Source organism: Colletotrichum fructicola (genome assembly GCF_000319635.2).
Source record: "Colletotrichum fructicola Nara gc5 chromosome Unknown KSG_Nara_v1_contig06, whole genome shotgun sequence".
Lineage (NCBI taxonomy): Eukaryota > Fungi > Ascomycota > Sordariomycetes > Glomerellales > Glomerellaceae > Colletotrichum > Colletotrichum fructicola.
The window spans coordinates 2,152,109-2,179,823 of NW_027094056.1; the positions used below are offsets into that span (position 1 = coordinate 2,152,109).

The 27,715-nt window shown below is 55.0% G+C and overlaps 7 protein-coding genes across 7 annotated transcripts; 5 read left to right on the forward strand and 2 right to left on the reverse strand.

Annotated features, from left to right (window-relative positions):
* Positions 1 to 225: 225 nt before the first annotated feature.
* On the reverse strand, positions 226 to 3,287 carry lacA-0 (putative beta-galactosidase A; the record flags this gene model as incomplete). The annotated part of the gene is made up of 2 exons (XM_032020369.1): positions 226 to 1,571; positions 1,628 to 3,287. 2 exons carry the CDS (start codon positions 3,285 to 3,287, stop codon positions 226 to 228), a joined length of 3,006 nt encoding a protein of 1,001 aa, XP_031892617.1.
* Positions 3,288 to 4,213: 926 nt separating this feature from the next.
* CGGC5_v010887 (Uncharacterized protein) lies at positions 4,214 to 5,625 on the reverse strand (the record flags this gene model as incomplete). The annotated part of the gene is made up of 2 exons (XM_032020358.1): positions 4,214 to 5,324; positions 5,384 to 5,625. The coding sequence occupies 2 exons, from the start codon at positions 5,623 to 5,625 to the stop codon at positions 4,214 to 4,216; spliced, it is 1,353 nt and encodes a 450-aa protein (XP_031892620.1).
* A 923-nt stretch (positions 5,626 to 6,548) lies between these two features.
* On the forward strand, positions 6,549 to 7,458 carry patB-0 (Carboxylesterase patB; the record flags this gene model as incomplete). Its single annotated transcript, XM_032020347.2, has 2 exons — positions 6,549 to 6,659; positions 6,718 to 7,458. The coding sequence occupies 2 exons, from the start codon at positions 6,549 to 6,551 to the stop codon at positions 7,456 to 7,458; spliced, it is 852 nt and encodes a 283-aa protein (XP_031892619.2).
* Positions 7,459 to 11,635: 4,177 nt separating this feature from the next.
* Positions 11,636 to 12,457, forward strand: CGGC5_v010889 (uncharacterized protein; the record flags this gene model as incomplete). Its single annotated transcript, XM_032020335.1, has 1 exon — positions 11,636 to 12,457. One exon carries the CDS (start codon positions 11,636 to 11,638, stop codon positions 12,455 to 12,457), a length of 822 nt encoding a protein of 273 aa, XP_031892301.1.
* Positions 12,458 to 13,809: 1,352 nt separating this feature from the next.
* CGGC5_v010890 (uncharacterized protein) lies at positions 13,810 to 14,561 on the forward strand (the record flags this gene model as incomplete). Its single annotated transcript, XM_032020324.1, has 4 exons — positions 13,810 to 13,998; positions 14,165 to 14,218; positions 14,280 to 14,394; positions 14,461 to 14,561. The coding sequence occupies 4 exons, from the start codon at positions 13,810 to 13,812 to the stop codon at positions 14,559 to 14,561; spliced, it is 459 nt and encodes a 152-aa protein (XP_031892302.1).
* A 2,859-nt stretch (positions 14,562 to 17,420) lies between these two features.
* Positions 17,421 to 25,133, forward strand: CGGC5_v010891 (uncharacterized protein; the record flags this gene model as incomplete). Its single annotated transcript, XM_066152430.1, has 3 exons — positions 17,421 to 17,429; positions 17,827 to 17,892; positions 17,994 to 25,133. 3 exons carry the CDS (start codon positions 17,421 to 17,423, stop codon positions 25,131 to 25,133), a joined length of 7,215 nt encoding a protein of 2,404 aa, XP_066008301.1.
* A 1,847-nt stretch (positions 25,134 to 26,980) lies between these two features.
* Positions 26,981 to 27,475, forward strand: CGGC5_v010892 (uncharacterized protein; the record flags this gene model as incomplete). Its single annotated transcript, XM_032020302.1, has 1 exon — positions 26,981 to 27,475. The coding sequence occupies one exon, from the start codon at positions 26,981 to 26,983 to the stop codon at positions 27,473 to 27,475; it is 495 nt and encodes a 164-aa protein (XP_031892300.1).
* Positions 27,476 to 27,715: the final 240 nt, after the last annotated feature.

Genomic DNA, 27,715 nt, shown 5'->3' on the forward strand with positions numbered 1-27,715 from the left:
AAGACCGGGGAGGTTAGAGGATGACTTTCCGAGGTCACTCTGTGTCTTTGGCGGCTGTAGCAGCTACCGAACGATGGCACGTGGGCAGAGGGTTCGTCCACGCGAAAGTGATTAGTAGGCTTGTCATGTCTCAGGGCTGGGTCAGACCTGAGGGCATTGATCCATATTACTACTTCGAAATATTTACTGTAAGGCAATACTGGGTATCTATTGACGGCTCTAAGATTAATATGCTTCCTCACGTTGCGACCACTCGGGGCCAGGTTGGAATTCAACTGGATACCGTCCGGTCGTGATGGCAGTACCATCAACCTCGAGGCGAAAGTTGTTGATTTTCGCTCCACCCTCTTCCAAAGCCCAGACACCAAGCCCGATCCAGTTGTCACCATTGTAGTTCAGGACGCCTTCGGGAACGGGAAATCTTGTCTGTGGGCCAATGTTGCTTACGTATTTCCCGTACTGGAACCCGTTGACGTATAGAATGGCGCGATAAGCTCCGTCCGAGTCGGAGATGTCGTCAAAGACGAAGGAAAGTGGGATATCGAGATCCTTCCATGGAAGATCGAGGATCAGTCTTGTGCCGTAGAATGAAACTCCCGGAGATGTGGTGCCATCGAACGGCGACCCTAGTTCAGAAAGCTCAGATGGGAAGGGGAGATGGTATCCTTGCCGCTCGAAATAGAGACCGCCCTCGTTCAAGGGCCCCCAGAACTTCTCGTGGTAGTCTTCGCCACCCAAGTTTCCCGTGAGCTTCCAAGTTGTGATGTTTGTTATGGAGCCGGAGGGTGACGTCAAGTTATAGTCCAAGATGCCGCGCGGTGTTTTCATCATATCAGTCGCAATGATGAAGTTCTCTTCTAGACCCATAGTGTCGACTAGGATGGTGAGAATGTGTGTGACGTCTGCAGTGAGGTTTGTGATGGGGTAGCTTGCAGTGTTGTCGCCCGAGGCGTCAGGTCCATTCGTGAAAGAACCGAGGAAAGTGTCGTTAAGCCAGACGGAGCTTGCAAAACCTGAACCACCCTGGGTAGTCACATTGAACAGGTTCTCGGTGCCATTCGCAACAAAATAGCCTCGATATATGATGGTACCGCTGTGGAAGCCATAATCCGAAGCAAAAAGAGACACTGGGGTCGTAAGGTTAGCAACCGTGTTATTGGACGAATCGTGGTCTGCGCGTGTCCAAGCAGAGTCGTCGTATCCTGCGACAACTTCAGGGAGCGAGTCCGTGTAATACCACCTAAGTGCAGCCAACTCCGGCACGACGGGTGTGGCATCCGATAGCGATGGTCTTGCAAGCATGTTACCAAGCTTATTCGTGGTAAAATCCGTTTGCCTGTCATTGATCTCCAGCGTAGTGAGCGTAGTGACATTGACACCAATGATCTCCAGTTCGGTGGTTTGGTTGAAATCGCCTTGGATCTTGAGCATTTCTTCTTCGAACCAGACGGACCGGATGAGGTATCCTCCGTTCACGATGAGCGATACAGGATTCATGATAGTTGTACCATAGGAAGAGCCATCTTCGGCCGGTTGGTCGGCTACCCAGTAGTTATACGCTGAGTTGCGATCTGGGAGATATTAGCGGCTGTTCCATCAAGAAAGGCTCTGAATCATAAATACTGACCCAAGATATAGATCCATAGATCACCAACAGTGATAACCCGTCGCTGCTCTGAAGTCTTCCACTTCAGAACCAAGCTACCTTTGAAGTATCTGAAATGGATATCGTATCCCTCTTGAAATGTCGGGTGTTCAAATGTGTCCATGATAGCCATCTCGTGCCATTCGTCGGGTCCCCCATACACCATTAGAATAGCACTGTTCTCGAACTTTTGCCAAGTGAAGATTTCGGCAGTACAGTAAAGCAAGGTCCAGTCGCCAACAGGGTAATCGGCCACGTGAACTTTTGAATCCCGCGGACCAAGCCGGAGCTTGTTACCAATAAACCCAGGGCGAACCGGCCCCCTTGAGGTCTGCAATATCGGGAAGTAGTATGACGTGTCCAGGCTGGAGTAATTTCTGTGGCGAACGACGAAGTACGATGGCCCATCATGTTGACGCAGCCACGTCATGAGTATCCTTGGGTTACCACTGAGTGCCCACGAAGTCCTATTCACTGGCTTTGCTGTCAGGTACGATGGCGAGACCTTCAAGAATTGTGCTTCGAGCTTCAACTCCGAATACTTCTCCCTAGCGACGCTTCTATCCTCCTTGATGGCGGCGCCATAGTCGTATGAAGTGTAACCTCCTGGGTGGCCCAAGTTGCCCCAATTTGTTCCACCAAAGAGCATGTATACGTTAAAGATGGACACACCCGCCGCCAGGTTGTTCTTGTAGAATACCCGCTCAAACTCGTGGTTGGTGAGTGCGGCGCAGTTTTCGAAACCATGACCGCCCCACGGATCGAAAGACCCGCCCTGAAACTCCAGGATGGAATTCGGAGTACTGGGGCTTTGTGAGAGATGCAGTCGACGATAGTTGGTTGGAAGCTTGTTAGCCGGCCATACGTCTGGATTACCACAGTCGAACCCTAAAGGGTATCCGTCATAGCCGTAAATATCAGCAGCGCCCACACCCGTGTCAGGTGCGTTGTGGCCTTCAGGTCTGGCGTCGTTGCTAATCATGGGAACCACGATACCGGCCTTCCGAGCCTGGTCAATGACATACTGAAAGTACTCCCCGTCGGGAGACCGCCCCTTTTCGAAGTTGGTGTACTCATTCTCCGGCTGGAAAAGGATGACCGGTCCTCCGTTCGTGATTTGGTTATCAGCGATGATTGCGCAAATTGTTTCCATGTAGTTATCCGTAGCAGAAAGAAACTCAGGATCACTCGTCCGCAGGCGAGCGCGCAGCCTTGATAACCACCCGGGGAATCCGCCGCCAGAGACCTCGGCGTTGATGTATGGTCCAGGCCGCGCGATGAGAAAGACGCCAGCCTCCGTCGCAGCATCGAAGAATGGCTGGAGATCGAATATGCCGTCTGTGACGATGTTTCCCTCCTTCCCCTCCAGAAGTGCCCAATCAACGTAGAAAGAAACGGTGTTGAGGCCGAGAGCCCTGACTTTCTGGAATACATCCAGGTACAGACCTGGAACAGGTATGCGGAACGGATGTATCTCTCCAGAAAATATCATCGCCCGTTCTCCATTGACGAAAAGTGATTGCTCGTCCCAGCTGACGACATCCTGATACTGTCTCTTATCGATGACATGAAGGCGACCTGAAATGCCGTCGATGAACAGCCCAATGGCCAGAAAGGCGAAGGAAAGTATTGACAGCCACATTCGTGATTGCCGTCGCGGGGTCTTCTTAGGGGGCGTAAAAGAGCGTCGAGCCTTTGCATTGGCCGTCACAACAACGAGGAGAGTGGGCAGCCTTCGGACGCCATATATGCCGCCGGCCTCACTTTGTCGGGCGAGGGCCCTTGAGATGATCGATACCGAAAAGAGCGACCTTTTGTGTGATGGAGTTGTTCATCCAGAATGCAAAAGCAGCGATAGTTTGCCTGCGTTTACTCCAAGTTATGCAAAAAGAAACGGCATCTGCGCCTATCCAGTGGCGGTGGCATCCTTCCATGCATGCAACTTACTAACCACCTGCTCGCGAACTGCATGTGAGTAGCAGCCCCCCTCTTCCCCATGACAACTTCCAGAAGGCTCACTTCAAAGGATTTCCGGAAGAACAGGTGTCGTTAACTTCGCATACGAAACGATCGTCCGAAGCCCGTGGGACATGCGAACTTTCCGCACAGTCCAATCCTGCAAGTCGCCCTACCAAACGGCGTTGTAAGCTAGACAGAACAAGCTTTTTTGCAGCTTCACCGGCTAAGCCTGCGGGCAACCGTGCGGAGATCTGTTGGTGCTAATGTAGCGAATGCAACTATTTGACGTACATACTTCCGGCAGGGCGAAGATGTCGACGGAAGGCGGATCCGACAATGCAATGCGACCAAGATGCATTAAACGGTCACATGGCGGGTGGCACTAATGAGAACTTCCGGCCGACTACTACGAAACGTCGTGTTGCTTGCATGTTCGAGGCAAGACCACCAGTTGGTGCAAGTGCCGAGGATCACAAGGCATCCCTACGGGTCGTTTGGTTGCATTGAAACCTCGTATATGGTTCGGTGATGGGTTACGCTGCGTGAACAGCCGCTGCTATAAGCCACCATACAGGAAAACTCGCGGGATGTCCAGATGTATGACGGCATTCAGACATGAACCCAGTCGGAGCCATCGGCCGCGGGGTGAGGCGTGACTCTGGGGGGTTCTTCTACGAAGCCGACGGGATGTCCATCCTGCTTCCATACTCTGCCGTCCTTCATCACAAAATCGACCTTGCGCAGAGCCCCGGCGTCTTCTCTGGGGTCTGCTGCCAAGGCGATGATATCTGCCCTGTAGCCTTTGGCAACGGCTCCGAACAAGAAGCCGCTCTTCTCCTTGCCGCAGCTTTCCCAGCCTCCGACCATGCATGCTTCCAAGACGTCCACGACAGGCAGTCCCGCTATTATCATGAGCTCCATCTCCAGAGCACCTTCTCCGTGAGGGATCGGACCACCAGTGTCCCCGCCGACAGCGAGACGTACTCCTAGGTCATATGCCTTCTTGACTCTCCTGAGACAATCTTCAAAGTACGGCCCATCTGCAGACTTCTTTATCACCGAAAGAGTCGGCACATATATGGTACCCTGACGACGCATCTCACGGAGAACCTGGTCGTTCCCTTCGTTGCAGTGTTCAATCGAGTCGACCCCCGCCTTGATGGCCATCAGAGCGCTCTTCGTCACAGTGGTGTGCGCAGCCACCGGCAAATCAGCCAGCCTGGCCTCCTCCACAATGGCGTCCATCTCCTCCTGGCTGAACATCGTCACGGCCGGGTTGAGGTCCGTCATGACAAACGGGGGCGCGTCTCGCGGCGGGACAAGCGGCGGCGGGAACCGCATAATCTTCCGCCGGTAGTCGGCGTAGAACTTGATCACGTCGGCGCCGTTCCCCACACGCCGCCGGACCGCCCGCCTGACCTCCGCCACGCCATCGCAAACATCCGCGATGCGCGGCATCGTCGCCATTACGTTCTCGTGGCGGACCTCGTAGGACCCGGTGCTCGCGAGGCACTCCGTGGCGACCAACAGCCGCGGGCCGGGCACCAGGCCGCGGTTGACGCAGTCGCGGAGGTTCGCGTCGAACGAACGCATGCCTTCCGTCCCCAGGTCGCGGTAGGTGGTGAACCCGGACAGGAGCGCGAGGCGGAGGTGGTTGGTCGCGCGAACCACCCGTTCGACAATGCTCTCGTCGCGTTCCTGGACGGTTGAGGAGGCTTCGCTGAGTGAGTGTCAGATGTGAGGGCCCAATTTCGGTGGATAACTTCTATGTTTGCTCACTCGTAGGGATGCAAGAAGACGTGCGCGTGGGCGTCGACAAATCCTGGCATGACGACCTTTCCGCGAAGGTCGATGTGGCCCGCCCTTACACTGGTTTCCTCGTCATCTTTCCTCTTGTAAACATCGGCGATGATGCCCTGGGCCTTGTCGATGACGATTGAGGTGTCTTTGACGAACGACTTGGTCTTGGAATCAAAGAGCAACGACGTGTGCACCGTGAAAGTGGAGGACTCCGAACTCATGATGATCCTGCGTGGGGGAATTGTGTTTGGGCGGATCTGTAAAGCCAATATGGTGGAACTGGCGTGTCTTGGCTGTAGGGAATAATCGGTGGTATCGGGCGATTTGGAGACATTTTGTTGCTGACGTACCTCTGAAGTGTTTACCTTATCTATGAAACCGTGTACAGTCGCTCGGGTGGCTGGCATTGGACGACCAGGAGAATGCATTTTAGGCAGGTCGCTGGCGGTAAGAGACATGCAGTATCCGTACACAAGCGAAGGGACTTTGGTTACGGCAAATGCTCTAAAACAGCAAAAGTAACTCAAAAGGGAAAACAATTCGAACGTACGGTCTGTCGATCTCTACCAGAATCACATTACACAGGAGCATCAGCTCCGTTGTAAGGGAGATATCAAAAGAAGATATCCTGAGCGAAGTCGGCTTGCTAAGTACTCAGCACCCGGCAGCCTCTGAAGAAATTTGAAGCCGCAAGATGGCCGATGAAGCAAAATTTTCAATCCCCATTAAGTCGCTTTGATATCCCAATGCCGGTCTTCACCATTGATTTTGCTTAAAGAAGAGCAAGACGAGCTCTTGCGACATACGAATCCGAGCCATGCGAATGCGAGCCGGCTCAAACGTGGGTACAAATTAATGGAATACTGTTTGAACCAGCAACTTCGACTATTCATGTCCTGATTGCGTGATCGTATAGATGACTACGTTACTTCTAGCCAGAGTTCTCAACGAGAGCGGAATCAAAATTGAGCCCAAATATGCAAATCCCGTGCCCGAAATCCGTTCTAGCCTTCAATCCCATACCAGGGGTGTAACTGTCTTGGGCATCACGATGCCAAAGATATAAAGTCTCTCGGAGGAGGTGATTTCCAGCGTCTGTTCAGATGATAGAAAAGATACTTCGTCGTCCTAGAAGCCTCCAAAAATGCGACTGATCACACTGAGCTCTATACCTGGCATCCAAGTTGTTTCCGGCTCCCCTGATCTTCCCATCGTCGATCTTGGATACCAGCTTCACCAAGCGTCCTTCTACAACGTAAGTCAAGATGCTCACAGGAGCCATTCGGAAGTAAAGCGAGCGTCTAACTTGGAAGAACGTCGCCGGCCAACAGCAAACTGGAGGCTTCTACAACTTTTCAAACATCCGGTACGCCGCACCACCAGTCGACAACCTCCGCTTCCGCGCGCCGGAACCACCGGCCACGAACCGTACCGTAGTCGAAACCGGCGCATCGGGACGCGTGTGTCCCCAGAGTTCGCCGGCATGGTTATCGGAAGCCATCGCCCTCGTGACAAACGTCACCCAAGGGCTCGCGTTCAACTCGTCTGCTTTCAGAGAACAGCAGTCTGCGAACGCCTCGACGACGCCCGTCCGTCAGCCAGACCCGAGAACAAACGAGGACTGCCTTGTTCTTGATGTCGTGGTCCCAAAGTCTGCCTTTGAACAACATCGATCCACGAACATCTCGGGCTCGGGAGTACCGGTACTCGTCTGGGTCCATGGTGGCGGATACACGACTGGTAGTAAAGACCAGTTCGGAGGTCCTGCTGGTCTCCTGGCACAGGCGACAGCTTTTGAACCCGATGGTCTGGTCTTCGTTGCGATAAACTACCGCCTGGGAGCCTTTGGCTGGTCAGCCGGGCCCACGGTACAATCAGACGGCGCTGCTAATGTCGGGCTGCTGGATCAAAGGCTTGCTTTGGACTGGGTACAGAAACACATTGCCAAGTTTGGAGGCGATCCAAAGAAGGTTACCGTCATGGGCGAGTCCACAGGCGGCGGCTCTCTGATGCATCACATCACGGTAAAGTCGCCAATAACCTTGCACAAGTGAGGTCTTGCCGGAGAACCACAGCTGATACCGTCCTTCTAAGGCGTACGGGGGCAGCAAAGGGACATCCCCCCCATTTCGCAGGGCCGTCATACAATCGCCCGCTTTCTTCCCCCACGTGGATGCGAGTCAACAAGAGGAGAATCTCCAGACGTTTCTCGCGTTGCTGAACGTCTCAACGCTTGCCGAAGCCCGGAAGCTGCCATCGTCAGCACTCATAACTGCCAACAGTCAACAAGTCGCGCAATCGCCATATGGCCAGTTCACTTACAACCCCGTCATCGACCATGGCTACGTGCCTTCTCACCAGGCAACTCTCTTCGCCCGTGGTCAATTCGATCGAGATGTTGATGTAATGTTCAGCCACAACGCGAACGAAGGATTAATCTTCACTGACCCGAGTGTCACCGACGGCTTCGCTTTTCGAGGACTCATCAGTAAGCTCTTCCCAAGCTTCAATGCGTCGTTGGTCGAGCACATCGCCGAGGTTGTTTATCCTCCTGTATTTGATGGCAGTCAACCGTACGTCGACGATTTGGGTCGCGGTACTCTCTTGATGGCCGAGACTCGTATCCGTTGCAACACCCTTTTCCCACGCCGAGCCTTCGGGAATAAAAGCTTAGCTTACATCTTTGGTGTCCCGCCATCCTTGCATGGAGACGACCTCAAGTACACCTTCTACAATGGTGCTTATGGAGCACAGATGGACAGCCGTTCTCTCAACGTGACGATTGCAGAGTTCTTGCAGGACTATATAGCGTCGTATGCCATAAGCGGGAAGCCGGCAACAGACGTCTCGGGAGTTGGCGTCTTTCCAAAAGTAGGAAGCAAGTCCACGGCATGGACTCTGGACGTGGCTGGTGTGCAAAGCGCCGTCGACGGTGCTGTTAACGATAGATGCTCATGGTGGCAGGCCAATTGGGAGGCCTTTCCCGACACTGCCTAGACTCAATATTAAGCTTAAAACTTCTCATCGTAATCAAGTTTATTTTGGCTTGAGTTTCGCAGCCAGCTGATTTCAGGTGCGCTCTCGAGGATATTTGGAACCAAAAGCCCACTGACCCGGGATGGAAGTTTTAACATTGGCAATCGTGCGGTGGCTAGGCGGGTGCCCGGTGCAGATGTCCGGGCGTCGGAAGCCAGCGGCTCCTCCGGTCGCACAGCTGCAGGCGGTCCTTGTTGAGCGGATTACGTCCCACCAAGTCTATGGAGAGCCATTGAGTATGTATTTCCGGGATGTGGGAAGAGGAGGAACCCATGACAAACACGAGTTTTAGGCGGAGATATTCTGCTCCCCAACATAGGATGCCCTGATGGCAAAGCTGGGCGAAACAATGTTTTCTTGACACAAGGTTTTTGCTGCTTGGAAAAGTCGCTGTCGAGAGGTTCATCTGGAATTCGGTGCCCGCTCGAGCAATGACGCACGGAAAGGCGTTTGGTGAGCCGAGGAACATGGCAGATCAGGCCAAGCCGACATCCGAGGGCCTCCCGCCACAAGTGGCACTGGTGCATTGCTCGACTCGATGAGCTGCCCGACGATAGCATCATGGTGCAGGCTTCAATACCATCGGTGAAGCATAAAAACATGGCGAGCATGGAAGTGACGTCGGCCGCTGCTGAAGGCGAATGCTTGGGTGCCCGTTGAGGCGATGCTCTACACTGAAGATGGATGTGCATGACATAGTGACATGTGGTTGTGTTTCTTGGTCGGTTCTCAGGACCCTGATCCGCTGTCAATAGGACCCCTCACGTATTAGGCTGTGTCGCCGTTCTCTCCAGCGAAAAGGGAGGCGGTAGATGGCGAGCGACCGAGGATTGCCGAGTTCTGGAAGAAGTGTGGAATCCGGATTTCTCGTCGGGGCGGGCAGGAATGACGAATGCAAGAGGGCCCCCGGGACGGTGGAGATGTCTTGGAAGACCCTGAAGGGAATGGCGCCGGGTTCTGCTGGGCCAGGTGTGGAGGTGAGGACGGGGCCAAGAGTGACGGGTCGGTGCTGAAAATAGAGACAGAGATCGGCCCAGAGCAGGCATGTTGCATTGGCATTGCGCTGGCCGGCCGGGGTCCAGTGGAAGTGGAAGTGGAAGTGGAAGTGGAAGTGGTCCGTTGTGTTTGCTGACGGGCCATTGAAGGGCTTCGGGTTGGTGTTTACGCCGTCACACGATATTGGTAATGCTCTGCTCGGGTTGCTTGGTGGTGATGGATGGACTGCTGCGCATGCAATGCTTGACTCTCGACGTGGATGGCATGACAGACAGAGTTTGCACCGGTCTGCGGGCGAATCGCGAAGCGGGACGAGGACGATCGCGATTCCCTTCCCTTTTCGGTCGCAAGGCGACGAAGATGCAAGACAGAAGCAAAAGCTTGAGCGGTTAGCGTATCGCCATCGCCATCGCCATGCATCGCCGACGCCTTTGCTGCACTGGTTCCCCTGGCTTCTTACCCTGTTGGGTGCAGGTGCTGCTACCGCAACGGCGACCGACTGGGAGTCATGTTAACGGCGCCGGCAGACGAGTTGGTAAGTAGTAAAATAGTGTATGTATACCGACAGCCGGGCCGACTGATGATGATGGTGTTATTTTTGGTTCCATTGTCTGGTGATGAAAGAACTGGCGCGATCTAACGTCGGCCTGTTGCATCTCGTGCCTGCAGGAAGAGAACGATGCGATGCGATGCCAGCGCCAACTGACACTGCCGTTGAAGGAGGAATGCGCCGCAGCGGCAGGAGCAGCAGCAGCGCAGCAGTAATGCAAGTCTGCTGTGCAGACAGGCGATGCAGGCGAGCTGGAGCCTGGAATCGGTGCTCTGGCGATCCAGAAGGCCTAGAAGGGGCGTTTACCAACCACCTGGCCGCTAAATGTCGCTGACAGTTGGGCTCTTTGCTAACGTTTTCCGCTGGGCCGCCCTCAGAGTCTCGGCCACACTTTCGGTGGGAACAGCAGCCCTGCGAGGGTGGAAAACAGTGCGTGCCAGGAGCCAGGAGTTGCCGACACTCGACTGAGGTGTGGTGTTCACTGCCCAAGTGGGTGGGCAGAGACACCATGGACAGCCACGAGTGCACCACCACCAAACCACAAACCACGCACCGGATGCACTGTGGGTGTCAAAGTGGAGCCACAAATTGTCCTGCGCTGAATGGCTGCAGCTTCGATCCTGGTGTGTGCCACCGCGCAGTGACGGGCCAAGGGTTCTGCAACCAATGAGCAACCGTCATTCCGCAGGAAACCGACAAATCTGAGATGATTGCAGCCTGGCCCCTCAGGCATCTCGTCACCTTTCGCGAGTGAGGCGGTACGTACTGTCGCTTTTTGGCCACCACCACGTTGTCCCTTGCACCATCCCGGCGCCCTCCCCCCGCCTCTCGCCCTCTCCCTGTGCAACGTAGTGGGTGTCTTTGGGCCATGTTCCATGGGTTTCCCTTTGATTGACGGCCCAGAGAGACTCCAGACTGCCCGGTGACTGGCAGAGAGACGTCCTACAAGCCACCACACGGACAGTGCGACGGAGAGAAAAGACCCTCCCCGTCTCCCCCGGCCATCCCTGTTCCGTTCTGCCCTCCCATCTTGCGCTTGCTCTTCCTGCTTGGCACCGGCACCTGCACCAGCTCCTGCGCCTGCTCCTGACCACAGACCAGTCCTAGGCCACAGACCACCCTCTTCTTCGTTGAATACGAGTCTTGTTTTTCTGCTCTTCCCGCTCGTTCCCACACGTCCCTTCTCAACCCTCACCATTCGATAAAAATCCATTCACTCGCTACTTTTCCTATTGTGTCTCCTCGTGGCCTCTTCCTCTCGTTTTCCTTGAATTACCGTCGACATTAACTTCACCCAACGATCCATTATTACCCCTAACCTCTCGGTCGCTTCCGCCAAGGTTCTCGAGTCACTCGCCTACAACCCTACGAATTCTCCGCGAACCCGTCCGTGCCGGTCTCCTATTTTCGTACCCACCGGCTCAGGGCAAGAACTTTCCGAAATTCCAGTCGACTCATCTTTGCCACGAGTTGTCTCTAGTCCCAGCATAGTCGTGTTGGGCATTTAGGCAGGCGATCAACCATCACCCGGACCATTTAACGAACGTGACGGGACTTGAAAATCGGGCGAATATCTAACGGGATATAACCATCCCCGACACCGCGAATCTCACCACACCCTTTGAATCCTCACCGAACCTCACCTCAAAATGCAGCCTACTCTGGTTCTCCAAATCCTCATGGCTGCCTCTGTGGCCCAGGCCTCGTGGTTCAACTTCCACAAGGAGGAAGCTCGCGATGGACTTCTGAGGAGACAGTCAGGAGGCACCTCTGCTGCCGCCGAGACCACAACTTCCGCCGCCGCCGCGACGACGACAACATCTGCTGCCGCAGCTACAACCACATCAGCCGCTGCTGCTACCACAACCACTCCTTCCGCCGCCAGAACCACGACCACCCCGGCCGCTACTCCCAGCGCGACCACTCCCGCTGCCACGACGACCACCCCGGCTGCCTCAGCTGAATCCACGACTTTGAAGACCAGCACTACATCTGCTGCCGGAAACTCGGATACCGCAAGTGGCGAGGCTGCTTCCTCTACTCCCACTACCACCGCCCAGCCTGTTACCTCCACCATCAGGACTGTCATCACAACGACCAACTCTGCTGGCGTTGCCACTTCCTTCACTTCCGAGTCGACCGTCACCAGCACACCCGGACTTAACGAGTCTAACTCTGGCTCCTCTTCTTCCGGCATGTCATCACAAACCCGCAATACCGTTATTGGTGTCGTTGTTGGTGTCGGTGGTGCCATCGTTCTCGGCGCTCTGGGTTTCGTTGCCTGGAGAATCTGGGGCAAGAAGAAGCAGGCGGAGGAGAACGACGGCCTGATGGAATACAACAACCAGTACGGCAACGAGGCCAAGGTCGAGGTCGGCAGCGCCCAGGGCTCCACCGGCCGCACGCCTTTCCAGTCGACCCTCGAGAGCTACCACGCACCAAGCCAGGTCAACGCGTCGTCCAACTTCTAAAGCGGCGTGCGTTAGTCAAGCATTTGATGATTGTTGTTTCTTGCGGCAGAAAGCGTTGATTCCCCACGGTCCTTAGCCAACAAAAGGCACAAACCTTCGATGATTATTCTTACACCCCCATACGTTACGGCCGGCACAGCTTTTTTCTACTTTTAAGACCGGCTACACGGAGTTTCGGACCGAATCAACTATTGTTACCACGGCAGGCATGGTTGCATATCGCAGAGTCTTAGGACTCATGGATAGACTTATGTAAATAGAGCAGAGAGTCCTCCCCCTTCTTATTGTCGCAGATGGGCTTGGGATGATCATTGTCAAATCGTCGCCGACTGGGTTTCAGTCGAGTCGCATATCAAGACATGCAATCACCCTAGCAGAAAAATTGGACAAAAAACACATTGACGGCAAGTCTGATGAACAAAATCTACTGGGTTCACAGGCTTGGATGTACGTTCAGATACAACTTTAATACTAGGACCGCCAACATTATGGGATCAAAGCACTCTTCTATCGTGAATTGCGCAAGTGACGTGCATCCAAATGAAATGACAGTGACAAAACCTCAACTCAACTTGCGGAGGGGCAATAAGAGAGAGTTCACCCGATCCCTTACCCAAACTCTATTCCCTCCGTCATCCAACATTCATCCCCAGTATTGATCGTCCGTCAATCCAACCTGCCATCTGATGAACCGTGGCCGCGGCAGGATCGTCCATCCGGGCAGCCATCCCGTCTGGGCAAAGAGCGTGCAGCGCGAGCGCACCCAACATCACGTGGACGGGCCCGACCGTCATAATATTATTCCAGTCTCAGTGGTGTTTCGGGTTGCGGTGGTGGTGTTGCATCCCAGCTTTTTGTGGGCGCTTGGGATCTCGACGTTTCAGATTCCATGCGGTGCTTCTTCGTCTTCTTCTTACCCGCCCGCCCTGCTTGTGTGTCTGTGTCCCGCTCGCTTCCCTTCCCTTCCCTCCCCCCGAACATTAGTCGACGTTAGCTAAGGGAGCAAAAGAGAGTTTAATGACCTTCCAACGCTCTCGCGTCTTCGACCTCTTTGCTTTTGCTCTGTGCCAATTGAGTGCTGGCGGCGCCGATTCCTTCGTTCAACCATCACTTCCGACAGTTCCCAACCGCGCTCGTTGACGACGCATCACGAAAGAGGTTGAGCCTCGATACCAACCGATTCTATTCGTAATCCACCCGAGGCCATTCTTACCCCGATCGATGCGCCGGTGACAGGCGACGAACGCTCGACCTAGACCTTGAAGGTTTCTTTTTTTGCGGTTTACCCCGCAGCATATCATTCCATAATCCAATCCTCGTGATAACGACGAAGACCACAACGAACCTCCACGATGCGGACGATATCAGCACACGTACTCTCGGCGGTGGTGCTTGTGCTCTCGGGTGCCGGCGCTGGCGCGAGGGCGCTCGACATCCACGAGGAATTGCAGATGGGCTGGAAGATGGGCCTGTTGCCGAGGCAGGCGACACAGAACTTGCAGACGTTCACGGGGAATCTGGGCGGTGTCGCCGCTTCAGCGGTACGTCTTTTCTTCTTCTTCCCCCACGACTTCTGGTAGCGAAAGATGGAGATTCGCTGGCAGCGAGACTTTGGTGGCTTGCTGTGGCGCGAGTTCGGTTTCAGGATCAGGATCAGTATTGGAAGAGGGATGGAAGGATTCTTTGACTGACGGGGCGCTGCTACAGATTACCAAGTCAAATGACCCGAGCCGACCATTTGAAGTTGACGGCGACACTTTTGTGAGTTCCCTCGGCTGAGAGCAGAACCTGGAAGAGTGGTGTGCTTAACGGTCAATCACAGCCGGACTTTGCAACCGCGGCGGGCAGGTCGTGCGACAACCAAAAGAACAAGTGCTCTCAAGCGGCCAACAACGCAGCGACAAAGTTCGACGTTTCCAAGTGCGATGAGCAAGCTAGTAAGTGCGCTGGTGTTATGTGGTTGGAGGTTTTGCGATTCGGGGGCTGACATTTGCTGGCCGTAGCTGAATGCAGGTCTGCCATTGACTCTACGTCGAAGCAGAGCTTTGGCGACCCAGTGTTTGCGGGATCGGATGGCAACTTTGACATCTTCTGCGATCCCTGAGAGGTTCTTTGTGGGATGTGAGCCGATTTTTTCTATGACAATGTATGATGTGGTTTGGCCGGACGTCGTACGGCATGTGTATATGGGAAGGCTGCCTGGCTCGAGAGTTTTCAGCGTGCCAAGGAGGAAGCAGTGAGGATGAAAACAACAGATAAGAGGGGTGGATTTTGAGTTGCTCGACTAGGGCTGGGGTTCGGCGTTTTGGCTCTCTAAGAAAGAAGAGTGAGGTTGATATCCGGCGGTTGTGAAGCTTTTCACGATGAATAATGTACCTGGAGATGAATTCAAGGTCTACACTATGAAGACCCAAATATCATGCGTTGATATGAGATGGTCGAGATGTGGGAATGCCCTCACTCGAGTGGGTATCTCTAGAAGGCGGTTGACCAAGACTCGACCGGACTAACATGTGGAGCAGCAGGGTCAGGGAGGAAATGGAGACCGATGATACTGCAACGCCTCACTTTCCAAGATGGGCCGGACCTCATCTTTGTAGATGAAAAGTGGTCGGCTGTAAAGCAAACGAGATGTAATTGCAATCCGAATGGAAGCTGGCACCGGACAACGAAACGGACATTTGGATGAGTTTGCCGCGTGCCGGCCGGCTTCATTTAAGCAAACCTACATGAACCGGGAAGCACCTGCAAGAGTCCCAAATGAATGAGCCACACGAGCCACATGAACTAAACAATCAAACTCCAGGGACAACGTTGTTTTCGGTGCTGGAATGTTTTTGCCCCAAGCTCCCTCTCGGCCCCGGTTTTGGTGTCTTTTTTTCTCGACGCGTTCTGTCTATCTGAACCGCGTTTATTTCTCCCGCCTTGCTGTGAAAAGACAATGTCTCGGATTGAAACAAACATCCCAATTGACAAATGGTTTGAACTAGTTGCTCCTGCATGTTTTGCTATGGATGGGTTGAAGTTCGGATATGGGTACTCTCGTGTGTGGGAGACTGGATGAAATGGCCATCAGCTGAAGATGGGTCTTCTCTTGGACCGCCTATTCAAACCGGCATGCACACATTGGGTACGATGTCCTGCATGTTCGAAGTTGGATGACACGTCCAAAGTTCCGAGAATGATTTTGATGACGGCATTTTTTTTTTTGGCGTCGAGTTACCAGAGGACCACCCTTGTGTCTGCGACTGCTCTACTCCATGCGGCTCTACAATTGTGCTGCAAAGACCCTCAGAGAGGATTGAATCCATCCAAATGCAGCCCGCAGAGGGGACTATTGCCTGTCATCATGCAAAGCATCGGCAAAAAAGGGGACCCGTCTAGCTATCAAACGCATGCAAGCTGCGCTCCTCTCCTGCAGCAAGCCACAAAGTCCGTGACAGCAGCGCCGTCTGGGCCACTGGGGCAGGTGGAAGGTTGAAGCCCACTTCAGGATCAGGCAGGTCGAGACGACGACAATGGCAAGTGTCAGTGTGGCTCGGATCCATTATCCAGTATTGCAGTGAAGCAGAAAGATCTGGCTGCTGCTTTGCACACGTGCAGTCGGAGGACAGACCTCAACACACGTGAAAATATCCAGCATCGCGGGCCGTCAATCGAGCCATTGGCAAATACGATGTCGTCTAGGAATTCAAGCAGCGGGGCTTTCATCCGGCGGAAATCACCCACGGCTGGAGAGTGATGCAAAAGAAGGGAGGTGAGTCCGGGGGGGACGGGCCGGGTTGATAGTAAGTACATGCTGTTCGCTGGTAAGACACCTCCAAAGAAAGTACTCCTCATCGGCCTAGCCAGACGAGATTGGCTTCGTGCGGGCTCGGTCCCGTGGCCTTAGCGGGGATGCTCATTAAAACAAACATGGGCCGCTCACTGCACCTGTGCCGTTGGCGTCCTTTCTGCCGGCCTGTCCCTGGCTTTTGGCCTTGCCCCAGTCCATCCCATTGGAAAGTGTGGAAGGAAGGCAGGCAGGGTCCCCCGTTCGTTCGTTCGCTCCGTCTCCCCAAAAGTCGTTGTGGATTTGGGACAGAGGGAGACGGACGGTCCTCTCGTCATTCGTGCAAGTGATTAGTGCCAGCTGTCCTGTGTCTGGATGCACCTGGATGCCGAGTCTTTCGAGTGGTGGTTGATCGCTGCTTCCAGCAGAAGGAGATCCCGGCGTTTGTGCATGTGCAGATGACAGCGGCCAATCTCTTCGTGCCACTGGTACTGGCCCCACGAGAGCGGTCCAAGGAATCCCACGTCCAAGCCCATCGTGTCCCATCCCATCATTGCGTGCCTGATGTGCTGCTTCTATGGGACTGCGGCCTGTGTAAATTGACGGGTCTGTTTTGTGCTCCGCTGGCTCTCTGTTCGGAGTCTTGAAAGATGATGAAAGAGGTGCTGCAAGTGCTGCCTACCCACCCAGCTTCAATGATGATGCTAGGTGTTCTTTGCCTCAACGGATATCAACTGCGGTTTACCTACCTGCACCGTTCCTGTACGCTACCCGTGCCGGTACCTGTACCTTGCCTAAATCGTCTGGTCCCCGGCTTGCTGTCTGTGCATGTATCCTGCCACGAGTTTCTGGCTGCCAAATACCTCGAGTCAACGCGACTGCTCAACCACCACTTGGCACCCATCTCCAAGCACGAGGTAGCTTCCCGTTGTCCGTCCTTGCCTTTCGCCTTACCTTGCCCTGGACCTGGACCTTGACCTTGCCTTTGGCTGCATCGCCTTACCTCAACCTCCCCCGGCCCATCCAGTCCTCTCACTTTCTTTTCACCTCCTTCCCGACACCTCGCGTCACACTAGAACGTCCTGTCCTCCTTCTTCCCTCCTCTGTCTTCTTTCCCCCCTCCGACGCCCTGTCAAAACATCCAGATCACATCTCTTCCTCACATCGTCAAGCTATCGAGCTGTGATCCCGATGCGTCCGGTACCTACGAATCGCCGCCGCCGTCTTTCTGCTTCCGCCTTTATGTCGCTCCTTATTCGATAATTTTCCCCAGTTCATTTCTGCAACGAACCCCCGTCCTGTGATCCCTGAACCGGGGCGCGCAACCTGTGCAAATAATACCTTATTCCTGCTGGGCTGTCTTTTTTTTTCTCTGCCACACCCGCCCAAAAAAATACGCGTCGCGACCAAAAAAACCGCCGGGCCCCAAATATACACAGAGCGAGTCCCCATCTCAAATTACACGGGCCTTCCCTCTCCTCCACCCCCTTATTCCTGTCAACAACACCTCGACAGCATCGTCCGTTCGCTCTTTTTCTCGCGGCCTGCTTTTTGTGAGTGCGTGCTGTCACGAACGAGAGAGGGCTGTTGAACAAAGGGTCCTCGACGCGGAAACAGAGACTTGGCTGCAGACGACTCAATCGTCTGCGCTGATCTCACCGTGGTAAGTCATCTGCAACATTGCCAGCATTCCTGCCCCGACACGTACCTACCTTCATCGCGCGACAAGAACGCCACATTGACCTCTCTTCTCCATCCGCACAGAGTCCCACGAAGACGTCTCCTCAACAGGAACCGACCATCCCTCCTCCTGCTGCTTCTGCACAGGACGGCTTTGGACCTCGTCGGCCATCACCTCCGACGTCTCCCGCTCTTTCGTCCACATCTACTGCCGCCGACGGCGAGGACCTCGGGTCCTCCCCCGTTCTGCCTCCGCTTCCTGCCCCTAGGCTTCCCGACCGGGCTAGGGATATTTTGAGGAACAACCAGCCAGAAGAAGAGTACGTGACTGCAAGTTGGGGCTCGCCTTATTCCACCGAAGAGACGAGGAATCTTCGAGACCAGAGCTTCGACAGCGACGAGGACGAATCCGACGGCTCGCCAATACTCCACCATCTTGCGATTGATACCCCTTTTCTTCGTCCGCCTCCAAATTTGACTCTTGGAGAGAACTCCGACGACGACGCGGCAGACCTAGACGGCAACGACGCCGAACCGTATCTTAGCGCAGCCCAAGTCCTTGCGAATCGCGCCCGACGGCAACCGCGACGATTGACGGAGGATTGGATTCGCCAGCACACCGCAGGCGAGAATTCAGAAAGCCGCCACTGGTTTAGCGACGGTAGTGAGCACTCTTCATTGAGCGGCTCAGGATCCGCAGACGAAGCTGCGTGGCGAGACAAGGAGTCTTTGCGAACACCGAAAGCCAACACACGTCGCGCCGCCCGCGACCCGCATTTGGCACCCCGACACCCCCGTACCCGGTCCAGCGCCGAGACCCTCAAGCCGGGTGACGTGACACCACAAGCAAAATCACCAAACGCAAATATGGAGAGCCCCGAGCTCTCCAAGGCCGACATGGCCGCCGAACATCCAGATCTTCATGTTCCCACCACACCCCGGAGGGCCGCTAGTGCCGCCACCGGCGACTCAACGAAGACGCCCATCACGCCAAAGAGGAGCGCATCTGCGAGGGTAAATTTCAAAGAGCCGACTATGACCTCCCGGGTGAAGAAGAAGGTTCCGTGGAAGGGCAAGAATATTATGGTTCTTCTTCCCAGAGACGACGAACGTGGACGCCCTGGCCAAGCGCCTCGGCCTCTCAACCAGATTGAAGTTGAAGGAATGTTCAGAGAATGGCAAGAGCTTGGATACGACATCAGCGGCTTTGACTTGGACGCAGCGGAGGGCACATACCAAGAACCGACCGGATATTCTCAAAGTCGAGACGGATGGCCCTCCTTCGAAGACATGGCACAAGAGCGTGCGGAGCGTGTGTATAAGGTCACATTGCCTGATTTGAACGCTTGGAAAAACTATGTCAATGAGCTCAACGAAGCCAAATTGCGAGCTCTCGGAGTGTCCTTCGGAGACGACGAGCCACCGGCACCCTCGATCTCGCCGGCCGCATCGCAGCCTAGCCGACAGGCTTCTGCGCAATACCCACCTTTGCCATTCTCTCCGCCGCTTCCGACGTCGTCAGCATCAAGCAACCATGCGGGCTTCCCATTCCCATCGCAGTTCATGCCCGGACGCGCGTCGCATACTCATAGCCCCAGCATTGCTTCACCTGTCGGATTTGGCAGTCATCCGGCCAAGTACAACGCCCGACAGTCCATCTCGGTTCCCATGGGACATTCGCCTTTCCAGCTTGGCAACCAGCCGTCACCCCTCGGTTGGGGCCAGCACAGAACCGACTCGCCGTCATTGCTCAATGGAATCCTTTCTCCTGTTTCTCCCTTTACTCCGGAGGGCTTTGCGCCAACAGGTAGCCCTGCGTTCAATGCGCACCAGAGACACCAGTCTTTGCAATACCCAATGTTGCCCCATCAATTCATGCAGCAGCAACAACAGCCTGCTAGAGCGTCCCCTCGTCTGCAGGAAGTGCGAGAAGATGAAGAAGAAGAGGAGGCCGTCGAGGAGCCCCCGAAACCGTCTGAGGCGGCGCAGAGGAACAGCGATGATCTCCAGGCCGAGATCGACGAGGCTGAGTACCATCTCGAGGAACAGATGCGGAACGAACTGGAGCACGTTGACTACAGTCCCCACAACACGGAGTCTGCAGCTGAGCAATTCGCGCATATCCCAGACGAGCAACCCCCTATGTCTCACGCAAGAGAGCCATCTGTTCACTTCAAGGAATTCGTTCCCCAGGCTTTCCAGCCTCAACAGTTTCAGCCTCAGGAGTTCGTTCCCCAGGAATTCCAACCTCAAGACTTCCAGCCTCAGCAATTTGCCAAGCAGGACGGCAACGGTCCAGTCCTACACCACCCGCGCCCTCACAGCCGTGGCCACTCATTGTCACAAAACTTCTTTGCTCATCACGATGAGAACCGGCCGAGAACTGACAGCTTCTCTGGCTGGCACGATGTTGACTCGCAGAGGATCGACGAGGCCGCTGAAATCGAGACAAACCCCAGCAACCTTGGTACGCCTGTGCAAGACTTCAACCTCACGACGCTTCTGCAACAGCACCAACGATCGTTCTCCACCCAGAGCAACCCGTGGAATGACGTGGCATCGAACAACAGCAGCTCTGGCCAGCAGAGAAGAGGCAGCCATGCTAGCAAGCCATCGTTCTCTAAGCTCAATGTCAAGGCTCCCGAGTTCAAGTTTAATCCCGGCCACGAGTCCAAGACCAGCTTTAGCTTTGGCGGTGGTAACACCAACGCCTTCCAGCCTTTCCAGCCCACGGTATTCCAAGCAGGCACCTTTGCGCCGTCCATTCCTTCGCCCTCGGCGAACTCGTTTGGTGCAGGATCCACTTCATCCAAGATTAATGCTGCTGCCCCTGTCTTCTCACCTGGTCAGAGCGACTTTAGCTTTTCTGGTCCCAAGTTCAGACCAGACGCGCCCGCCTTCACACCATTCGGAAATGTTTCGGATTCTCTTGCCAGCCCTACATCAGGTAGCGAGAGCCACGCGACTCATGGCTCGATCTTTGGCAACATTGATCTGAACCTTTCTGACACTGGCAAGACCGCGAAGAAGTCCAAGGCTATTCCCATTGTTCGTCCAAGCAGCAGCGATAATAAGACATCGAATGAGGATGGACTGACAGAAGACGCTGACGGTCGTCCTGTCAATGATCTTCGGGCCAAGAGAGCGAAGGCGTCCCGTGGAGACGGAGACGATGTGCCTCAATTCGCAGAGCCTTCGCCTGAGCCCACCTCGTATCAGTCTTTGCAGCCAGTCTCCCAGAAGGACGAACTGGAGGCTTTTGAACGTGACGAGCAGGCTCCTACCCCAGCAGACACGACCATGTCTTCTACTGGAGCTTCCGAGCAGCCCACGGATTCCAAGGCTGTCACTGCTACCAGCCCCTCGGACACTTCCCCTGACCAGCAGCAATCGAACTGGGCCCCCTTCGAGTTTGACTCCAAGGACGAGCTGCAGAATTTCAACGAAGCCAGGCCTTTCGGTATCGACACTTACAAGAAGGGCCACAACAAGTCGCTTTCTGCCACTGCTAGGGCATTCATTCCCGGTGGCGGTTGGGGCGCTCCTACACAGGAGACCGAGACTGAAGAGGAGGATGACGATGAACGTGATAGAGAAGACACCATCGAGCCGTTCGTCCCCAGTATTGAAGCCGCTGCCCCCTCGCCTCCCCGCGAGCCCTCGCCGCGTGCACCGACACCGCCGCCGAAGAAGGCCAAGGGGTTGGGTGCTTCCCGTTTCGCCAGCCCGCCAAAGCCTAAGGGTCTTGCGGCTTCTCGATTCGCCGCATCCCCCTCGCCAGCTCCTGAGCCTGAGCAAGACGAGTCTGAGGTGCCTGAAGACTACGTCGTGTCCGACGCTGAATACCTGGACGAGTCGCAGGCCGCTGCTGCTTTGACCTTCAACGGAAAGGAGGAAACCGAGTCCCTTGAGGACGGAGAGATCCGTGAACCCACCTTTGAGGAAATCGATGCCATCATGGATCACCTCAACCAGAACGACCCTACCTTGGGCGTGAACAGGTCAAACATCGATCTCAGGTATCAACCTGCCAGTCCGCACCGAAACATCCAGGTCACCCATACTTCGCCCTACCGTCTGCAACCCGCTGCGACTGGACAATACCGCAGCGGTACCTCAAGCCCTACCCGCTCTTACCACGGGCTCCCTGGCGAGTCTGCTTTGCCGTCTACAGAGCTTGAGGATCCTTTCATCGATCCTCCTCTGAGCGCTCAGTCCTTCGATGCTCCCATTACCAACCTCAACATCGGAAGTGCGGAGCAGAGCGACTGGGAAGGAGCTTTCAGCGACGAGGAACAGGCCAAGCTCGAGCAGCGTGTGCAGTTCTTCGATGGCCGTGTCAATGACCGTGTCAACGACCTTCTTGCTACCCGCCTCGCTCCCATGGAGAAGGTTCTGCTCTCTATCCAGCAGTCCCTCCTTGGCGGTTCGCGCAGGGCATCTTCCTCGGTTCGTCGCAGTGTCTCGGCAGAGATTCAGCACAGTGACGCCGACGACGAGGATGAGGAGCCTGTGCCTCGTCGCTCTATGAGCCCGCGCCGCGACAGACGTATGGAGCACATTCGTGCCGCCGTACTGGATGCTTTCGCAGTCCAGCAGCGCAATATTCCTACTCCTGCGGCTCCTGTCGCAGCCTCTATTCCCGCGTCTGACGAGACCAATGTCGCCGTCCTCCGTGCTTTGGAAGAAATGAGAGAGCAGTTTGGCGCTTCGATGCGTCTGGACTTCCGTGGCGAGGACCTTCGCAACATTGTCGAAGAAGCCGTCGAGAAGCGCATGCCAACCCCATCTCAGCTGCCTGCGGCTGACCGCGAATCCGATGAGGCTGTCAACAACAAGCTCAGCGAGCTTCAGGCCAAGGTTATTGATCTCGAGGAGCGTCTTTACGCCGAGCAGACCAGAGTTGAGAAGGAGGTCGCCGACCGTCGTGACGCCCAAGATCTTGCATCTGAGCTTGAACGCAAGCTGCAAGCAGCAGAGTCTCGTGTTGAGATTGAAATCATGAATCGCAGCATTTTCGACAACCGCATCAACGACTTGGAGGAGAAGCTCAAGCACCAGGAGGAGAGAGCCCAGCAAGAACTTGAGGGCCGCCGTACCGCCGAAGATAGACTTTCCGAGGTTCAGCGCTTGCTTCGCATCGCCTCCGAGGAGGAAGTCCGCCTCCGCGAGGATGTTGAAGAGCGCGAACACAAGATCAAGGCGTTTGAGCAGAGCACATCCAACCAGACAATGCGCATGGCGCTTATGGAGGCTGCGCAGACGAGTGCCACCCAGTCGCAGACTGAGCTTACGAACAAGATCAACCAGATGGAAGATGAGCTTCGGGCTTCTACTCACGAAGCCAACCGCTGGAGATCCGAGGCTGAGCGCGTCGTTGAAACCGCCCGCCGCCAGCAGATCGACCTCAACGAGACCGTCAACGAGAATAAGCAGTTGCAGAAGTTCCTTGACACCCTCGGCACTCAACTGCAGGAGAACGAGCGCGTCAGAGAAAGCTGGCGTGCCAGGTTTGTCGCCCTCCAAGACGACATGGCGCATGCCGCTCGCGAAGTCACTGAGGAGAATGCTCGTCGCACTAAGCGTGAGCAAGCCCTCGTTGCCAGACAAGAGGTTCTTGATGCCAAGCTCCAAGCCGAGGCACGCACTCGCGAGCGCATTGAGACCGAGCTTGAGCGTCTGGAGAGTGGCGAACGCCAAGGCATGCGTGCTGTCAATGAGTGCAAGCGTCTCGAGGGTATCCTTGGTGAGATGAAGACCGAGAACCACAAGCTGCACCAGTCCGCTCTGAGATACCAACGCGAGTTTGAGGAGGCCAGAGAGTCCGGCGCAAGCGAGGTCCAGCGCACTCGCGTCGCCATGCAGCACGAGATTGACCAGGCCAACCACCATGTCAATGTCGTTCGTGAGGAGCTTGAGGAGCAGATCGCTAAGCTCCGCGCAGACAATGACCAGCTGACCATGGATATGGAGACTTCCAAGGCTCAATCCGAGATGATGGCCGAGGCTGCTCAGGCCAGCGAGAATCAAACCATCGAGGAGCTCAAGCGCAAGCACCAGAACGAAGTTGAGGATATCCAGGCTCGCTGGGAACGACAACTTAACAATGCCGTCGAAGACGCCCAGAAGACGGAGCAGAACCTGCTTGAGCGTCTCAGCCTTTCTACTTCCAAGACCGAGCATCTGCAGGACCGCATTGCTCATCTCGAGGAGAAGGTCGAGATTGCCAGGGAGGCTGCCCGTGCTGCTGTTCAGGCGGCCAAGTCAGCCGGTGTCGAGCCAACTCAGACTTTGGCTGCCCTTCAGCCCAAGGCTGCCGCGCCCGTTGCCGCGCCCGCTGCTGTGTCCAAGGGCATGGAGCTGCCGGAGAAGATCTCGCCGCAGGCCCTCCGCGAATCTATCATGGTCCTGCAAGAGCAGCTTCAGGCTCGTGAGCAGCGCATCGAGGAACTCGAGTCCACCGTCGACAAGCTTGATCCCGAGGCCCCCGCCAAAATCACCAAGCGTGATGATGAGATCACCTGGCTGCGCGAGCTTCTTGCTGTCAGACATGGTGACCTACAAGACATCATCCTGTCGCTCTCCGCACAGGACTTCGATAGGGAGGCTGTTAAGGACGCCGCCATCCGTCTCAAGGCGAACCTCCAGATGGAGGAGCAAGAGCGTGAACGTGCCATGAACGGCGGATCTGCCATCAACTTGCCCAACATTGCGCAATCTCTGAGGGAAGCTGCGACGCCGCGGGTTGCTCAGGCTGTCGGCCCCTTGGCTGCCGCCTGGGGTAACTGGCGCAAGTCCCAGGCGCCCGCCTTCAGATCTGCTGGCGCACCCGCTCGCCCATCATCTTCTCGCTCTGCCTTCAACAGCAATCACACGCCATCCAGATCCACCTCCTCGACATCAGCCAATAACGGTCTCCTTGGTGGACTGCTCACGCCCCCAGCATCTGGCCTTCGCCAGACCCCTCCTACGCACACGGAGGAGCCTCAGCCTACGGCGTTCCAGACCACTGGCCGCCGATACACTCCGCAACAACTGCAAGCACGCGCCCGGGGACCTTCCGTCACCAACGGACCGTCGGTGTCGATGAAGAGCCCGCCTGCTCATCGTCCATCAAGCCAACACCAACCCATGACGCCTCCGCCGCCGATGCTGCGATCCAGCGGCTACGACTCGGATGCTCACCCGGGCGACTTTGACGACCATGACTTCTTTGAGGATTAAGAAGTTTTCAGTCATACCAGTGGAAATGTGGAGGATTTCCTTTGTCTTTCGCACCGCAGTCAATCTTTGACGCAGCATGCTTTTGAGCCCAAGACTGGACACACTAGAATGATGATACCCCCTTTTTCGCAAGACAACTACTACAACATCCTGCTGAGAAGATACACATACAACACTCAGATGATGGACACACTGCCCTTCCTTCATTTCTCCGAGACACGAAACTATTTGTTGTTTGGGGACATCAAGGGAGAGGTATTAAAGTAATTTTCCTTTGTACTTTCCTGATGCATAGCGGGAAAAGAAAATGACGATGAATGGAGGATGGATCGATTTTGCAAGGGGAGGCCTACAGGTCGCTCGCTTTTACGCCTGTCTTTGCGTTTTGCCTACACACTACTACAATTACACAGAACGTATATAGTAATAATTTGCCCGCCCGAATTGGCTTTAGCTCAATAGAGACTGATGATTCTCTCGTTTAACAAGTGTTCTGTCTGACACATGGTGTGGAGTGCCCGATCATCGATTTTATCTTGGCTACTAAACGGCTGCCTAGACGGTCGAACATGGCGGCGTGAACCAATCAATCAAATCAACGAAGACTAGACGCGCGAACCACGAAGCCTGACAGACTCTGACGAACGGTCCAGGCAAGGGAGCAAACGTTCAGATCGGCGGGACGGTGGCAGCCGCACTCTGCCGCGGAGGATTTCTGCGGCTATGCCGGGTGGGTACACCCGTTCCTGATGCAATGCCGATCGTTTGAAAACAAGGCCACGCTCGTAAGCGACGACGCTCCACTCAACTGTGTATCTTAAGCATGAATGACCATGATTGGCACTGGGAACGAGGCGAAGGCTCGGCCCCGGGTTCAGCAGGCACCATTATTGTGTGGTTCGTGGTTGGCTTTCGCGTTGGTTGTGGATCGAGACCGAGCTCGTTCCTCTTGATCGATTGCCAAGTTTTCTCTTCTGGTACTCAACTCTGCCGACTTTGGACAAGAGATCCAAATGCGCGACCGGGGTTGCGATCCTGGCGACGGGTACGGCTCGGGAGTTGAGGATGCCAAGATGGGTGTTGAGGTGCTCTTGTTTGCGGTCAGGTCGCAGATGCGGCTACGCAGCCAGGCTATTTATGATTGGAAACAACCATCAATGGTGAAATCAAAGGCATGCTAAAATAAAGGTTATGTTCGCAACACTTGGATGGTGATTAATGTTTTGGTAGCTCTTAACACTAGCACAGTGTCGTGACAATATACTTGGCTCTTTGGACAGGTATTAGCACAAGGACCGTGTGTTATTGCACTGCGCGATGGCCATGTAGCTGCTCCGCCATACAACCGTTTCCCACAAGTGGATAAGAAAACTGGGTGAATAACTCCTTCAGTGGATCGCGAGGCTTATTCTGTCCCATGGGGTCTGCCATCACGGTCAGTCGTTCTCTGTCCTATCCGCGTGTGTGCTTCATTAAGATCGTCGATGAGTCTTCTCCAGTTTTTCCCCTTCGCTGATGGCAGTCTGGTCTCACTAGAGAAGTTTTCTGACTTGGACCAGGCAACAAAAGAACTTCCTTTGGCGGAGAACGACTGTTTACGATGTGCTAGGCACCGAGTTGAGTTGAGAAGCATCACGATGCTATGATATCAGCTTATTGAGCTTCGAAGACGTCGGGCAAACGGGGATTGCCATCCTTCAAAGTATTTAGCAAGCAGAATAAACGTATAAAAGCCTGTGTCAAGTCACGGAAAGAAAGCATCTCAGTATCAGCAACAACTCTACATTCCTCACTCTTCACCCAGCTTCACCAACACACCTCTCATACAAACACATATCATCATTACAATGTCTTCCATCCGCAACCTCTTCCTCGGGCTCCTCGGCCTCTCCGCCACCGCCTACGCCGAGCACCTCCGCGTGGTCTGGTCCTCGGGCAGCTTCTCAACCATCAGCGGGCCCGGCGCCGGCTCCCAGAGCGGGCACTACAGCGGCTTCGCCATCATCAACGACAACGGCGATGCCATCTACGACGACTCCACCCCGAGCGACCACTCGCCCTGCTACAACACGGGCAACGGCCGCACCTTCACCATCGAGGGCTCCTGCTGGGACACCCCGCGCGTGTTCCACTGCAAGTCCGACTTTGGCGGCATCCCCGAGACGTGCGACGTCAGCACCAAGGACGGCAACGAGCTCGGCAGCGGCACGCAGCAGAAGGACACCGAGTTCATCGGGATTTCTATCGGAATCGACGGCAGCTGTGTTGTCGAGTTTGACTCGGACGGACCCGGGTGCCCTGTTGATGACGGCAACGGCCCTCTTCACGTTACCTCCGGTTAGAGGACGAGGCTTTCGGAGGTGAAAGGTCTGGGCTCTTGACATGGATCGATACGATAGAGTGTGGGGCTTGCGGAACAAGTCTACCCAGACCTAAGGAGACTTCGCTGTCATAATTCTGACTTGTTTGTTTTGTACACATTCTTGTACCGGCTGGAGAACAGCTGCGTCTAGTTACCACTGCTTTGAAACATGAAACATATTGAAACGCATAAATGAGTTACATTGAGTCCCAGACACAGT